This window comes from Microtus ochrogaster, chromosome X (assembly GCF_000317375.1).
Source record: "Microtus ochrogaster isolate Prairie Vole_2 chromosome X, MicOch1.0, whole genome shotgun sequence".
Taxonomy (NCBI): Eukaryota; Metazoa; Chordata; class Mammalia; order Rodentia; family Cricetidae; genus Microtus; species Microtus ochrogaster.
This window is the reverse complement of record NC_022026.1, coordinates 28,419,019-28,433,518: the sequence shown is the minus strand read 5'-3', so window position 1 is coordinate 28,433,518 and position 14,500 is coordinate 28,419,019. Positions and strand designations below refer to the sequence as shown.

Genomic DNA, 14,500 nt, shown 5'->3' with positions numbered 1-14,500 from the left:
TCCTAACAGTCCAGAATGGCCATATCTTTGGCCAGAATGATCTGAAGTTGTTTTTTTCATAGGTGCTGACTACATAGGTCATGGTGGGAAGATGTAAGATTCTTTTAGTTAAAAGAATACTGGTCTTAGTCCCCCTGGATATGAGAGAATGGTCTGAGGCCCCATGGAGTACTGGGCAAGATCTGATGCTCCCTGAATCAGAGGGACACATCGTATGTCCTCTTGGGAAATAAGGGAAAGTTCCCCTTGGTCAGAGAAAGTTTTTATATCCTCTTAGTAGAGGGAGTGTCTTGAGTTCACCTTGTTAAAGAGGAAGAAAGAAAGTCAATTCTGATCCAGGGATAGTTCTAGTGACACCTTTATCAGGGAGTGTCTTGTTCACCTTGTTAAAGAGGAAGAAAAAAGTCAATTCTGATCCAGGGATAGTTCTAGTGACACCTTTATCAGATGAGAAATGTGTATCTCTTGAGAAGAGGTTGACTTGGACACAACCTTGTCAAAAAGAAGTTCTGAGAACTAAATGGGGATATTTTGAATTTCTCTGGCCAGAGGGGCAAAATCCCTAGCTGAGTTGGCCCAATAGAAAGATCTAGTTCCCTAATTCTTGGACAGATGAAGGTCCCAGTTTACCTTGTACAGTAGAGAAAGGTCCCAGCATTACCACTTTAGCTTCCAGCACTTCCCAGTTCCAAATATCCATACATGTCATGGAATCTTTAGATCAAAGAACAATCAGAACATGGTTTTAACACAATGAGTGGTTGTCCCAACTTGTTGATGTTCTAAGAGTTCTGTTCAGTTGTTCAGGTCTATGAATGAAAGATGAAAACATTTCATTTTTTTTTTTTGTTTTTTGAGACAGGGTTTCTGTGTAGCTTTGGATCCTGTACTGGAACTTGCACTGTAGACCAGGCTGGCCTCGAGTTCACAAAGATCACCTGCTTCTGCCTCCCAAGTGCTGGGATTAAAGGCGTGCGCCACCACCACCTGGTCATTTTCTAATGTCCACCTTGAAGGCAGATGGCCAGGTTTGTTCAACTTTGTGATCTAAACTAAGAATGTCTGAGGTGCCATGGGTCTCAAGAATATTTGCCTAGCTATCTTGCTGAGACAGGGATGCTTTAAGGCCATCTTCATTAGAACAGAATAGGTATGAGTTAGTCACAGATAGAGGATCTTTTAAAGCCTCCATTGTCAGAGGGGTAGGCCTGAAGCCCACTGAACAGAGAATATAGGTCTGAGACCCCTTATTTACAGGGTCCCTTTACCAGAATGGCATGTTCCAGACCACCTTGAGCAAAAATGAAATGTCTTAAGTTCTCTTAGTCAAAGAGGGAATGGTTTAAGTTTACCTTGGTCTGAGGTCTACTCGATAAAGTGTGAGACTTCTTTACACAAAATGAATGTTTAAGATACCCTTGGACAAATAGCTAAGATCTGAGACAGACTTCCTATTAAGTGAGAAGGAGTAAGAGCCCTTGGGAATAGAGGAAACACCAAGATCCTCTTGTGAGGATATTCTGCAGCTGAATTGGGCAAAGGTGGAGGTCTGAACCCTTGGGCAGAAAGGGAAAGTCCCATACAGCCTTGGAAGGAAAGGAAATGGAATGTTCCCTCTATCTTGTACCATGGAGTAAGTTCCCAGCACTGATTCAGCATGCTCCAACTCTTCAGTTTAGAATATTCACCAAGAGGAGACCATTCACCAGTCTCAGCATTCTTCAAGCAAGTTATATGTCTTTCCCAGGCTAGATTGCCTCCTCTAGTTTGTGTTCATCTGTCCAGCTATGGGCAGGCCATTCCACTTCTTATGACAGAAAAGGCAGGTAACTGGGGTTCCAGACTCTTGGTTATAGAGTCTAGACTCTAGGCTTGTTCAGAGAGAGACTTTCTCACAGTCCTGTTGTAATAAGGCCACTTCATTTCCCCAGCTGCCCAGACTCCCAAAATAACCACATGGAAAGTGTATTAATTAAATCACTGCTTGGCCATTTACTTAAGCGTATTGCTAGCTAACTCTTACATCTAGAATTAACCCATCTCCATTATTTTATATTTTACCATGAGGCTTGTGGCCTACGGACAAGGTTTCATCATATCTGTCTCTGGCAGTGGCTCCATGGCTTCTCCCTGACTCCTCCTTTCTTCGAGCATTCAGTTTAGTTTTCCCTGCCTAGCTCTGTTCTACTAAGCCACTGGACGATACAAATTCTTTATTAGCCAATGGTATTCACAGCATACAGAGGGGAATCCCACATCACGGCCCCATTGTCAGAACTATAAGGTGGGAGACCTCCTTGGTCAGTAAGGGGAAAGTGTTAAGCATTATAGGACAGAGAAGGAAGGTCTGAGACCTTTGGAGAAAGTGAGTGTCTCAGGGTAAATTGCACGATGTAGAAAGGGTCAGGCACTCCCTCACCAGTTTACAAATCTTTGGGAACTCCATTGCAGGACTAGCAGCAATTTGAGCATTCTAACAAGCTCAATGGCAGTCCTTTTTTCCGTGTTCCCCTTAAGCTCACATTCAGCTGCATGAGTGTTGCCATGAAAGATGTGGCCTCTCCACTTCCCATGACCAATTTGAATGTAGATGGCATAGGTTCTATGCTAAGCATTTTACTTTTCTGCCACTTCAATCCAGAGTTCTCTGAGGTCCCTTTGGGCACAGGTGTATTTATTTGCCTGGCCACCTAGTTCAGGGGTGGAAAATTTAAGGCCCTCTTAGTTGAAGAGGTAGATATGAGGCGCTCATGGACAGAAGGCTCTAAGCTTCCTTGGTCATGTGGGAGATACCTGGGGCACCCTTGATCAGAGTGTGATGGTCTGAGATCCCTTTGGTCACTGGTCCAGGTCAGTAGCCCACATGATTAAAGGGGAATATCTCAGGTCCCCTTTGTGCAGAAAGGGAATGTCTCCTTGATTAAAGGAGAGAGTCCATAGATTTCCCTTAGGCAAAACATGAAAGTGGTAGGTTTGCATGGTTAGAAGTAGTAGATTTAAGGTCCCTTTTGGCAGTGGGAAAGGTCTAAAGCCCTCTTAGTTAATAGATCTGACGACCTCTTGTGCATAAGTGGTAACTCCAATACTCTTTCAGAGTCCCTTGGTAAGAGCAGCTAGGTCTCAAGTTCTCTTGTGCAGTAGTGGGGGTTCTAAGGCTCCCGTTGTGAAAGAAACTCTTAGAAGTCCCCTTGGAAAGAGGTTTGTGGTCTTCTCATTAAGAGAGAGAATGTTTGAGGCCTGCTTGAGGAGAGTAAAATATTCTGAGACCAATTTGGTTAAAGGGGGCATATTTGAGGCCATGTAGGCCCTTAGGTGAGGTTCTGAGGTCCTCTTGCATACAGGTGGAATGTATGAGGCTCCTTTGGTTAGTTGTGTCAGGTCCAAGACCCTGTTAAGTAGAAGGAATGAGTCACAGGCTCCCTTGATCAGACTGATTAGAGCTCTTGGCCTCTTGATCCTTGGTAGCATATCTAATGCTTTCTTGGCAGAAGTCAAAGATGTGAATCCCCCAAGTTCTGAAAGTATAGGTCCGAGGTCTTTTTGATCCATTGAAGAAGGTTCGAGGCCTTCTTGGGTGGAAATAGGTCTGATTCACCATCTACCAAAAGTGGAAGATCTAAAGCCCTCCTTGATCAGATGGAGCATGTCTGGGGCCGCTTTGGGAACAATGGAAAAGTCTGAGGACTTGGCATAGAAGGAGAAGAACTAAAGCTCCTTTCATAAGAGAATAGGTAACAGACACCCCCTCTTAAATAGGACCCATGCAAATCCCCACTGGACAGAGTGAGAAGATCTGAGGCCTTTTTAGGCAGAAGAGGGTAGTCTGAGACCTCTGAGGACAGAGGGTAAAGGTCTGATCTATCCTTGATCAGAGGGAAAATTTCAGAGTGCCCTCCCCTTGGTTACAAAGAGCATATCTGAGGCCAAGTTTATTAGAAGAGGCAAGTCTAAGGCCACCTTGTCCAGGGTGGGAAAATCTGAGGTCCCTTTTATTAAAGGGCTTATGTCTGATGCCACCTTCATTAGAGTAAGAAAGCCGAAGGCCCTGTTGATAGGAAGGAAAAGGTATTAAGGCTCCTTAGGGACAGCAGATAGGTTTCCATTTCCCATTGGAAAATGGAAGTCCTTTGAAGTCTACATTGGAAAATGTAGGGATATTTATGATCTCCAATAGGAGAAGGGGCAGGCCTGAGGCCCCCCATTTGTTATGGGAGGGATTGGTACTCCCTAGGGGAGAGAGCAGATCTCAGCACCCCACTTTTTAGTCCTCCTTGGATAGAAAGGGAAGATGCTGTTTTAGCTTGGTGCAGAGCATACCCTGTTGGATGGAAGGTCGATATTTGTGTCTCTCTTGGTAGATCTGAGGTCTCCATGGACAGAGGAGGTTGCTGTTTGGCTCTCTAGGCCAAAATACAATACTCTGAGACCCTCATTAGTAAGAGATCGCTGGCCACTCTCTTGGGCAGAATGGGAAGCCCTAAGACCCTCTTTTGCTGAAATGGAATGTTTGAGGCTCCTTGGATAGAAAGAGAATATCTCAAACCCTCTTTGGTAAAAGAAGGATGACTGAGACCTCTTTGGACAGATCTTGCAAATGCAAGGCGCTTTTGAGTAGTGGTAGACCTTGTGCCTATCTTAGCAGAAGGAGAAAATCTGAGAACCTTTCCCTGGCATTTGGAAGAAGCAAATTGGAAGGTTTGAAGCCTTCTTGGTCGGATGGGGAAGTTCTGAAGCACTCTTGTACAAAGGGGTCATGTTTCAATCTCCTTCAGATATTAGAATTAGAATGCTTGGGGCCCATCTGGGGAGAGGGGAAATGTCTGAGGATGCATTCATGAGAAGTGATATGTCTGAAGCCCTGTTGTGCAGGTGTGGATGGTTCTTGAGTCCCTTGGGTGGATGTAGAAGGTTTCAAAGCCCCTTAGCAGATGTAGCAGGTTTCAGAGCTCCTTAGGCATATAGGAAAGGTTTCAGGGCCCATTGGAAGATGTGAAAAGTATATGGCTTCCTTGGGGAAGTAGTGGTAGGGTCTTCAGCTCTTTTTTTGTAAGAAGGAAAGATATGAGCTCCCCTTTGGCAGAACAGGTAGATTTGAAGCCTTCTTGGTCTAATGTGGAAAGTTCTGAAGCTACCTTTGTCATAGAGAGCATGCTTCATGCTCCTTTTGGTAGAAATAAAACAGCTCTGTCTTGGGTGAATGTCTTAGTCCCCTTCATAAGAGATGCTTGATCTGAATCCCATTTATGCAGACTCAGATGATCCCAGATTGCCAGTTGGACAGATAAGGAAGATTCCAGGGGCATTTGGGCATATGAAAAAAGTCATGGAGCCCTTTGAATATATATGAGAGTTCTAAGAGTCCCTTAAGCAGATGGGGAAGGTTCTAGAACCCTTCTGTATATGTGGATATTCCTAAAGGCCGTTGGGCAGATGAGGAAAATACTAAATCCCCTTGTAGATAGGTGGCCAGTCCCAGAGCACATTGAGCAGTAAAGGAAGGTCCTAGAGACCCTTGTGTGTATTTGGAAATTAGCCTTTTCAGCAGACAGTGAAGGTGATAGAGCCCTTATGCATATGTGACCAGTTCCAGAGCTCCTTGGACTGTAGGGTATGTCACAGTGCCCTCTTGGGCAGATATCCTAAAGCCCATTTAATAATCTAATCTGAAAAAATCACAATTTCTTTGGCACATGACTTTGCCATACATTAAACATCCTAGTGTTCTTTTCTTATCCAAATTGCACATTTTTTTGCCCCATTTGTTGCTTTATTTGGTTGTAGATCTACCTAAGAATAATAAGTAATAGCCATGCTATGGAATACATGTTATGTGAAATTTTCTCTGCCAAATAAGTTCACTGTAGTGAGAGCTGCAGGCCTTCTTTTTGTCCTGCCCAGCTCCCGCATGGCTAGCTTAGCCCCCGAAATAACAACACACAATTTGTATTCTTTAAAACACTGCTTGGCCCATTAGCTCTAGCCTCTTGCTGGCTAACTCTCACATCTTGATTAACCCATTTCTATTAATGTGTGTAGCACCACGAGACGGTGGCTTACCGGGAAGATTCTAGCCTACATCCATCTCGGAGAGGAGAGCCATGGCGTCTTCCTCACTGCCTTCTACCCAGCATCCTGTTCTATCTACTCCACCCACCTATGTTCTGACCTATCAGGCCAAGCAGTTTCTTTATTAATTAACCAATGAAAGAAACACATAGAAAGAAGACCTTCCCACATCAATTCCCCTTTTTCTGTTTAAACAAAAAGGAAGGCTTTAACTTTAACATAGCAAAATTACATATAACAAACCAGTTATCAAGCAAGAATTACAGTTACAATATTTAGATCTATTTTATCTTTTATCTTTTAGCTGTTAATTCTCTGGGACTATTAAAAACTTTGTCACCATCTAAGGTTGTGTTTAAATGAATTACTAGATCAGGTGTTATCCCAACAGCCGGTCGTAGACTGGAAATGTCTCCTAACAAACTTTGAAAGTTGTTAAGAGTCTGTAACCGGTCTCTCCTAATTTGTGCCTTTTGTGTCCTAATTTTCTGTAAACCTATTCTGTAACCTAGGTAATTAACAGAATCTCCTCTTTGAATCTTTTAAGGAGCAATTTGTAATCCTCATTTAGGCAAAACTATCATTACTTCCTCAAACATTTTTTTCTAAAGTATCTATGTTTGAATCAGATAGCAAAATGTCATCCTAATGGTAAATTATAGACTTAGGGAATTGCTTATGTATTATTTCCAGTGGCTGACCTACAAAATATTGACATAGGCTGGGGCTATTGAGCATTCCCTATAGTCGGACAGTCCATTGGCATCTCCTAGTAGGCTGAGATTTATTATAAGTAGGCACTGTAAAGGCAAAATTTTCTCTATCCTTTTCTTGTAAAGGTATAGTGAAGAAGCAATCCTTCAAATCAATAACTATAGGAGACCATCCCTTGGGTAAAAAAGAAGGCAGAGGAATTCCAGACTGTAGAGGGCCCATAGGTTGAATTACCTTATTGACAGCCCTTAGATCTGTTATCCTTCTCCATTTACCAGATTTCTTTTTTTACAACAAACACCGGAGAATTCCAAGGGCTAGTTTACTTCTCAATATGTTGAGCATCTAATTGCTCCTGTACCAGTTGTTCTAAAGCCTGGAATTTATCTTCAGCTAGAGGCCATTGCTTAACCCTCATTGGCTTCTCAGTTAGCCAATTTAAAGGTAGGGCTGTTGGTACCTCTAAAGGTTTGTTAGTTGCTTTATGTTCTTGTACAGCCTGGGTCACCTTTGTGCATAGTGCCTTATTACATCCTTCCCAGAATTGTGAGTTCCTGAGACTGCAGGAATGTTAATCTGAGTATTCCATTGTTGTAGCAGGTCACAATCCCATAAATTTATTGCAGTATCAACTCTATATGGCTTTAGCTTTCCTCTTTGACCTTCTGGCCCAATACAGTTAACCCATCTCGTGCTTTGTTTAACTCGAGATATGGTTCCAATTCCTAGTAATTGAACATCTGCCTCTTGAAAAGGCCAATTTGGATGCCAAGATTCTGGAGTGATGATACTCATATCTGCTTCTTTGTCTATCAAGCCAACAATCACAATTCCATTTATACACACTCTCAGCTTTGATCTCTGATCATTTATAGAAGTTTGCCAAAATATATGCTTCTTATTTTATATTTGAATTTCTGACTTATGCTTCAATTTTGAGCCATCATTTAGAACCTTATGATCTTGCACAGAAGGTTCTAGAGTTTTTAATTTTCCTGGTGTGACATGTCCTCCATGGTTACTGGGAACACCTGAGCCACTTTTGGCTTGGGGCCTGTGAGAGGCCTTTCAGGGAGTTTCCCAATGGTATCGGGTTGCCTTGTCTGTCTGTTGTTGATCTGCATTCATTGGTCCAATGTTGTCCTTTACCACACCTCCTACATATACCTGAAGGCTGAGGTCTCCTATTCCTGCCATTCCTAGATGAAATGGTATTCCTAGAAATTCCTTGTCTGCAATCCCTTTTCAGGTGTCCTAATTTACCACAACTAAAACATTTGGCATGTTGATGTCCCCTCATTGCTTTGGAAATCAATTCTCCTACCCAAGATTCATTGTCGTAGTTAAAGGTCTGAAAATTCATAATATGCTGGATCTATTCATCCATAGCTGCTGATCTAGACCTTAAAGGCCCAATTATCTTTTTTATATCTAAGTTTGCATTTTCAAAAGCCAGTGATTCAAGAATTAGTCATCTAGCTTCTGGGTCTGTTACTCCTATGTTCAGAGCCTTAATTAATCTTAGCAAAAAATCAGTATAGGGTTTTCCCTGTCCCTGCCTAACCCTGGTATATGACTCTATTTTTCCTCTGGTTCTGGTATTATATCCCAGGCATTCATGGTTGCTTTGTGGCATAGGGACAATACTTCTTCATCATAAAGACCAGCATACACTCCTATGCCAAGAATTTGATCTTGGGAAACCTCCACATGTTTTGCTCTTCCTTGCTGTTCCATATGTTTGGATTCTTCTTTGAAATAAACTCCAAACATCAAAGAAGGTCCATCTTCCAAGACCACTGATGATAACTGGGAGAAATCATGGGGTGTAGCCCTGACATTAGAAGCCCAAGTCCTTATCATTTCCCTAACAAATGTAGAGTGCAAGCCATAAGTAACGATGATGTGCTTAATTTCTTTCAGATCATTCAGTCCTATCAATGTCCATCTACCTTCTTTGGCTCCCTTTGAGCCTTTAGAAGTTGATGCTTTGTCAGAATAAATTACAGGGTATGTCATTAAAACCCTGGTTAAACCAGTTCTGACAGCCAGTGGTGACATTGTATCCTGCCCTTGTGTCTTCTCACCCTGTTTATCAGCTCTGATAATTTCTTCAATCATTTCAAATCTCTTAATCATTGTCTCACATAAGCCCTGAATCTCCTGACCTGTAAAGGTTTCTAGTAATTTCCCTACAGTATCAATTTTCTGGTCCCCATTCTGCACCTGTGATTCCAATGTCTTACTGTTTCCTTTCAAAGATAACATCTCCTCCTTGAACTGCCCCCAGATATCATGTAAGTTGCCATCCTGGAGGTATATTCTGTCTGTTACCTTATCAAAACTCTATGATAACTTCTGAAAGTTCAAATTCAACAGCCTGGACCCTTTCAGGTAAGTTCCTAGTACCCTTAGATATGGAGTCAATTTTGCCTATCATGGTATTAATCCTATCAATTAATGTCATATACTTCCATAATGACATAATATGGAGAAGAAAACTGAAATCTAATAACCAGTAAATTGAGGTCATAGAGGCCTCGTGTGATTTCAGCAAAAACCTTGGCTAGAGTCCCATTAAAAACAAAACCTGCCATTTTAGCTGTTAACCAGCAGATGGCGTTGTTTCTGGTCATGACCTGAATCAATGGAACGGTGTCAGGATAGATCCTGTGGTACTCAAGAGGTTAGATGAACACAGAGGAAGAAAACCCAGAGTCCAGGCACAAAGAAAAAAAAAAACCCAGGGAGCTTCCAGCGGCTGATAAACAGCATGGCTCACCCCGCGTGCCTGCCCTGCTCCCACCTGATACAGGGGGTCCTGACACAGCAGCTGCAAGAATGGCTGACTGCCCAGACTGGCAGGGATTTCAAACAGCACTTCTGTCAGATGTGGCAATGGCTTGCTCTCTGATTTGCGCTGCCCAAGCCTTGATTGAAACCTGCAAGACCAAACCAGGTGGGCAGAGACTGTCCCGGCCGTGGATCTCAGGAGACATGGAGTTTTTAACTGCTGACTCGATGCACAGGCCGTGGCTGAGGGAGGGCTCATGCCAAGCTGAGCTGGCAGCAGGCAGTCGAGCCGGGGGATGGGGGTTGGGGGGTGGTTCTAAAACCAAACAGTGGGTGCCAGATAATGCACAAAAAAAATCCCACACCAGTTTGAAATTATTATTAAAAAAGATTATTTATTTGAGGGAAAAAAACTTACAGAACGCCATCCTAGACAACAGCCTACTACACGACCAGGAAAGGAGTCTAGTCGTCGGAACCAGAGTCAGAAGCAAGAGAGAGAGAGAGGAGGGCTGCTGCTGCTTTTTAAAGAGAAAGAGACAATGCCCCAGTGGGCTGGTATCTCAATGGCTATTGGCTGAAGAAGCAGATGGAGCTCTCACAGCACTCTCGGGTTTTTTTTTTTTTTTACTTATTTTTTTTTGCTTTTTCGAGACAGGGTTTCTCTGTGGCTTTGGAGCCTGTCCTGGAACTAGACCAGGCTGGTCTCGAACTCACAGAGATCCACCTGGCTCTGCCTCCCGAGTGCTGGGATTAAAGGCGTGCGCCACCATGGCCCGGCTCACTCTCAGGTTTTAATGTGGATTTAGTTGACCATGTTGGAGTACCAATTGTTGCAAGGTGATGGCCTGCTTGTTTGTTCTGGCCACCCAGCTAGCTTAGCCCCAAAATAACCACACAGAAATTGTATTAATTAAATCACTGCTTGGCCCATTAATTCTAGCCTCTTATTGGCTAACTCTCACATCTTGATTTAACCCATTTCTGTTAATCTGTGTATCACCACATGGCAGTGGCTTACCGGGAAAGATTCGAACTGGCATCTGTCTCAGGCAGAGGATCCATGGCGTCTCTCTCTCCACCCTTATTCCTTCCAGCATTTGATTGTGTTTTCCCTGCCTACCTAAGTTTTGCCCTTATCAGGCCAAGGCAGTTTCTTCATACAAGCAACATACAGAAAGAAGCACCTCCTACACCAATATATGGGGAGGAAAAAAATGCTTAAATGGGCTGAAGAAAGGAGGAAATCCATAAACCTTCAGAGTTGCTGAATCCTGTAACATATAGGCAAGATTTGGAAAACATCACAAAGATAGCATCATGACAGGGAGCACAGATCTGTTTTTGTTTTTCCTCTGGATTCAGAAGGTGATGTGAGAGATTAGTAAACTCCAACATTCAATCCCATGTATAGTGTGTTTGCTTATTATTTACCCTTACCAACAACAGTCAAAACTTGGATCTCACAAAATCAGCACATTAACAAGATTTTATTTAGCAAAAGCCCATAATCCAACCAAGGAAATGATGAAACAAGACAAAAATACAAGGCCAACTTGACCATTTTCTGTCACAGGCTATTCTGGTGTGGTTTTGAGTCCTTGGAAAATTTATGTAAATGCCTTAAGAATATTTGCTATAACGTGACATTCCATGGCTGGTTGCTGTCCGTAGGAGGCCTTCTCTTTTTCCAAAGAGAAATGAAGGAAGGGGAGTGGATTGGGGTGGAGAGACGGGAGGTTGGATGGCAGGGACTGGGAGGAGAGAAGGGCGGGTGGTGGGGGAAGAGGGGAGATGAAGGGAGGGACTAGGAGGAGAGGAGGAGGGGAACCGTGGTTGAAATGTAAAAACGAATAACAAGCAACAAACAAAGAATTTTTCCTATAATCCCTGGGAATTAAAGGGTGATGTAAACTGTAAATTTATTTTTAAACTTCAGGATACACTTGCTTGTCCATCACAGAAGAGTATGACAGAAAAATAATGCTGCTGCCTAAAAACATGAGGGCAGCTAGACTTGCCACTACATTAGCAATTCCAATTCTCTGATAAGATGGATATAAAGGAATACGGAAAGATGGTGGAAATCTAATTGTTGCTTTGTGAATGACAGAGAAATAATTGCATAAGACAGCCAGGAGAACAAAGGTACTGGCAATGATGCTGAGAATGGCTGAAACGAAGAATGGATTGTAGGTGGTATTCTTCTGCACTTTCCCTGTGTACATATTTCGAACAGCAAGAATGGTGGCAACTGTTCCAAATAACCCGAGAATGTTGGAGCCCAGTAACAAATGTTGAACGATACGAATATTCAAAGGAATGAAGTTGTCATGGTAGGTATATTCATGACACCCTCTGGCATTGCTGGGCTTGATGTTTTGGTGGTAAGAACAGACTCTCCACATCCCTATGAAGGCTGTGGTAGGCTCAGAGAAAACGGTTTCATTAAAGTACCAGACTCGCCATTGTGGGAGGCCTATGGAGATGCTGCAGAGGAGCCATGCTATGCAGGCCAAAGCAAATCCCCCGACTTGACAGTTGGCACGTCTGCTGAGCAACAACATGGTGACAGCAAACACGGGATAACTGTAAACAAATAGAATAAAGCATTAGAGAGAGCTTAGGTCTTCCCTAGGCCTAGGACGGTATTCTCTGGGAGACCACTACCAGGAGGGAAGAATTGGTTAGGCTTGAGAAAGTGAGGATGTGCTATTATGAGTTTGGCTGATTTACTGACAGCTTGACAGTAAGTACGTGCACCCTCTAACAGTTCCACTTTTTTTTTCATTTATTCAAGACAGGGTTTGTCTGTGGCTCTGGCTGTCCCAGAATTCACTTCATATGCCAAGCTGGCCTTGAATTCATAGAGATCTGCCTGCCTCTGCCTCCTGAGTGCTGGGATTAAAGGTGTGCACCATTACACTTGGCATTAACAGTTCTGCTTCTGTGTGTCTACACACACAATGACCTTTGACCACAAATATTTGCCCATCATGATGCTCATCAAAGCACTATTTGTAATAGTGGTGATGTTCGTGGGCAACAAGGCTACATAATGAGATCCTGTCTCTACAAAACTAATATACCTACCAATAAATGAATAAACAAATGAATAATAAGTAAATTGCTAATTTTAAACATAATAGATTATGCAATTCTGAAAAATATATACAATTCTCTGTTGTACATTACCTGAAGCAAACTTCTTCACTTATTACATGTCAAACAGAGGACCATTGGGAACCAAGGTAATAATCTAAAATGGAGAGAGAATAGTAAGTACATACTATAGCATGATTTTGTTTTGTCTATCATGAAACCTGTTGCGAAGATACAAGATAAAATGTATCTGGATGCTGGGATTACTGGTGACGCCCCCCCCCCCCCAACCCTTTTAGGTTCAAATTCTATCACATTTTTGTTCTTTGCTTGGTGCTTTTGTTTTGGGGGGACAGGGTCTGACTAGCATGGTGGTCTGATTAGCATTCTCTCAAACTTACCATGTGGCCCAGTTTGGTTTCACATTTCAAGGCCTTTTGCATGCATCAGATTCCTGAGTACTAAGTCTGTAAGGAGGCAGCACCATACCTGGCCTGAGGTTTTTTGTTTTTTGGATTTTTTTTTTTTTGGCTTGGTCTGTTGTTGCTTTTTTTTTTTTTAAAGATTGATTTATTTTATCTGCATTGATGTTTTGCCTGTATGTATGTCTGTGTGAGGATATCGGATCCCCTGGAACTAGAGTTCCAGACAGTTGTAAGCTGCCATGTGGGTGATAGGAATTGAAATGGAATCCTTTGGAAAAGCAGCCAAGTACGCTTATACACTGAGCCATCTTTCCAGCCCTCTTTTTTTTTTAATTTAAAAATTTTTAAATATTTTTGAAAGATGAAATCACATGGTTGGTGGGGGCAATGAAGGTAAAAAAAGTTCTTTAAGGAACTAACTCCTAACTCAACCAAAAGAAAGAGCCCAAGTTTTAGAAATGACGAGAGGGGATGCCACCATGTGTCTGAGACCTGTGCTGAATAGCAAGATCAAAATGCACAGCTTAACCTTGGAGACAGGAGAATTGGAGGTGAAGGTTCAGATGAATGAAGGCTGATCATGAGAAGACCTCCAATTCAATCTGAGAGGGGTCTGAAGATTTTATTAGAAATAACATGAATGGGCTGAAAAATGGTTGCAAGTGCCTTTAATCCCAGTACTCGGGAGGTAGAGGCAGGCAGATCTCTGTGAGTTCAAGGCTACCCTGGTCTAAAAAGTGAGTTCCAGGATAGCCAGGACTTTTACACAGAGAAACCCTGCAAAGTGAGTTCTAGGGCAGCCAGGACTGTTACACAGAGAAACCTTGCCTCAAAAAGCAAAACTGAAGAAGAAGGAGAAGGAGAAGAAAGGAGGAAAGAAAGGGAGAAAGAAAGAAAGAAAGAAAGAAAGAGAGAAAGAAAGAAAGAAAGAAAGAAAGAAAGGGAGAAAGAAAGAAAGACAGACCATGAATGGAGCATGCCCTTTACCACTGAATCATATTCCCAACCTTTCTTAAATTTTCACTTTGAGATGGGGTCTTGAAAGGTACCCAGTCTGGGTCTAGATTTCCTTAAGTGGTTCAGGAAATTGTCTTTGCAGTTGTTTGTCTGATTAGATATATGACCTAATTATGTAGACCATTATATTGGCTATTTTTATGTCAATTTTTCACAAGCTAAAGTCATCAGGGAGGAAGGAACCTCAATTGAGAAAATGCTTCTATAAGAGCCAGCCATAAGGCATTTTTTAAATTAGTGAACAATGGGGAAGGGCCAAGCCCATTTTGCATGGGGCTATGCCTAGGCTGCAGATCCTGGTTCCTATAAGAAGGTGGGATGAGCCGGGCGGGTGGTGGCGCACACCTTTAATCCCAGCACTCGGGAGGCAGAGGCAGGCGGAT

General features: G+C 42.6%; 1 protein-coding gene across 1 annotated transcript in view; it reads right to left on the bottom strand.

The window, feature by feature from the left end:
• Positions 1-11,501: 11,501 nt before the first annotated feature.
• Positions 11,502-14,500, bottom strand: part of LOC101983270 (claudin-34-like) — a 4,798-nt gene continuing 1,799 nt past the window's right edge. Inside the window, exons 2-3 of the mRNA XM_005358648.1 lie at positions 12,769-12,832; positions 11,502-12,162 (exon numbers count right to left, since the gene is read on the bottom strand). Coding sequence (XP_005358705.1) covers positions 11,502-12,140 — 639 coding nt within the window. The 5' untranslated portion in view covers positions 12,141-12,162; positions 12,769-12,832. The remainder of the gene's footprint in view (positions 12,163-12,768; positions 12,833-14,500) is intronic.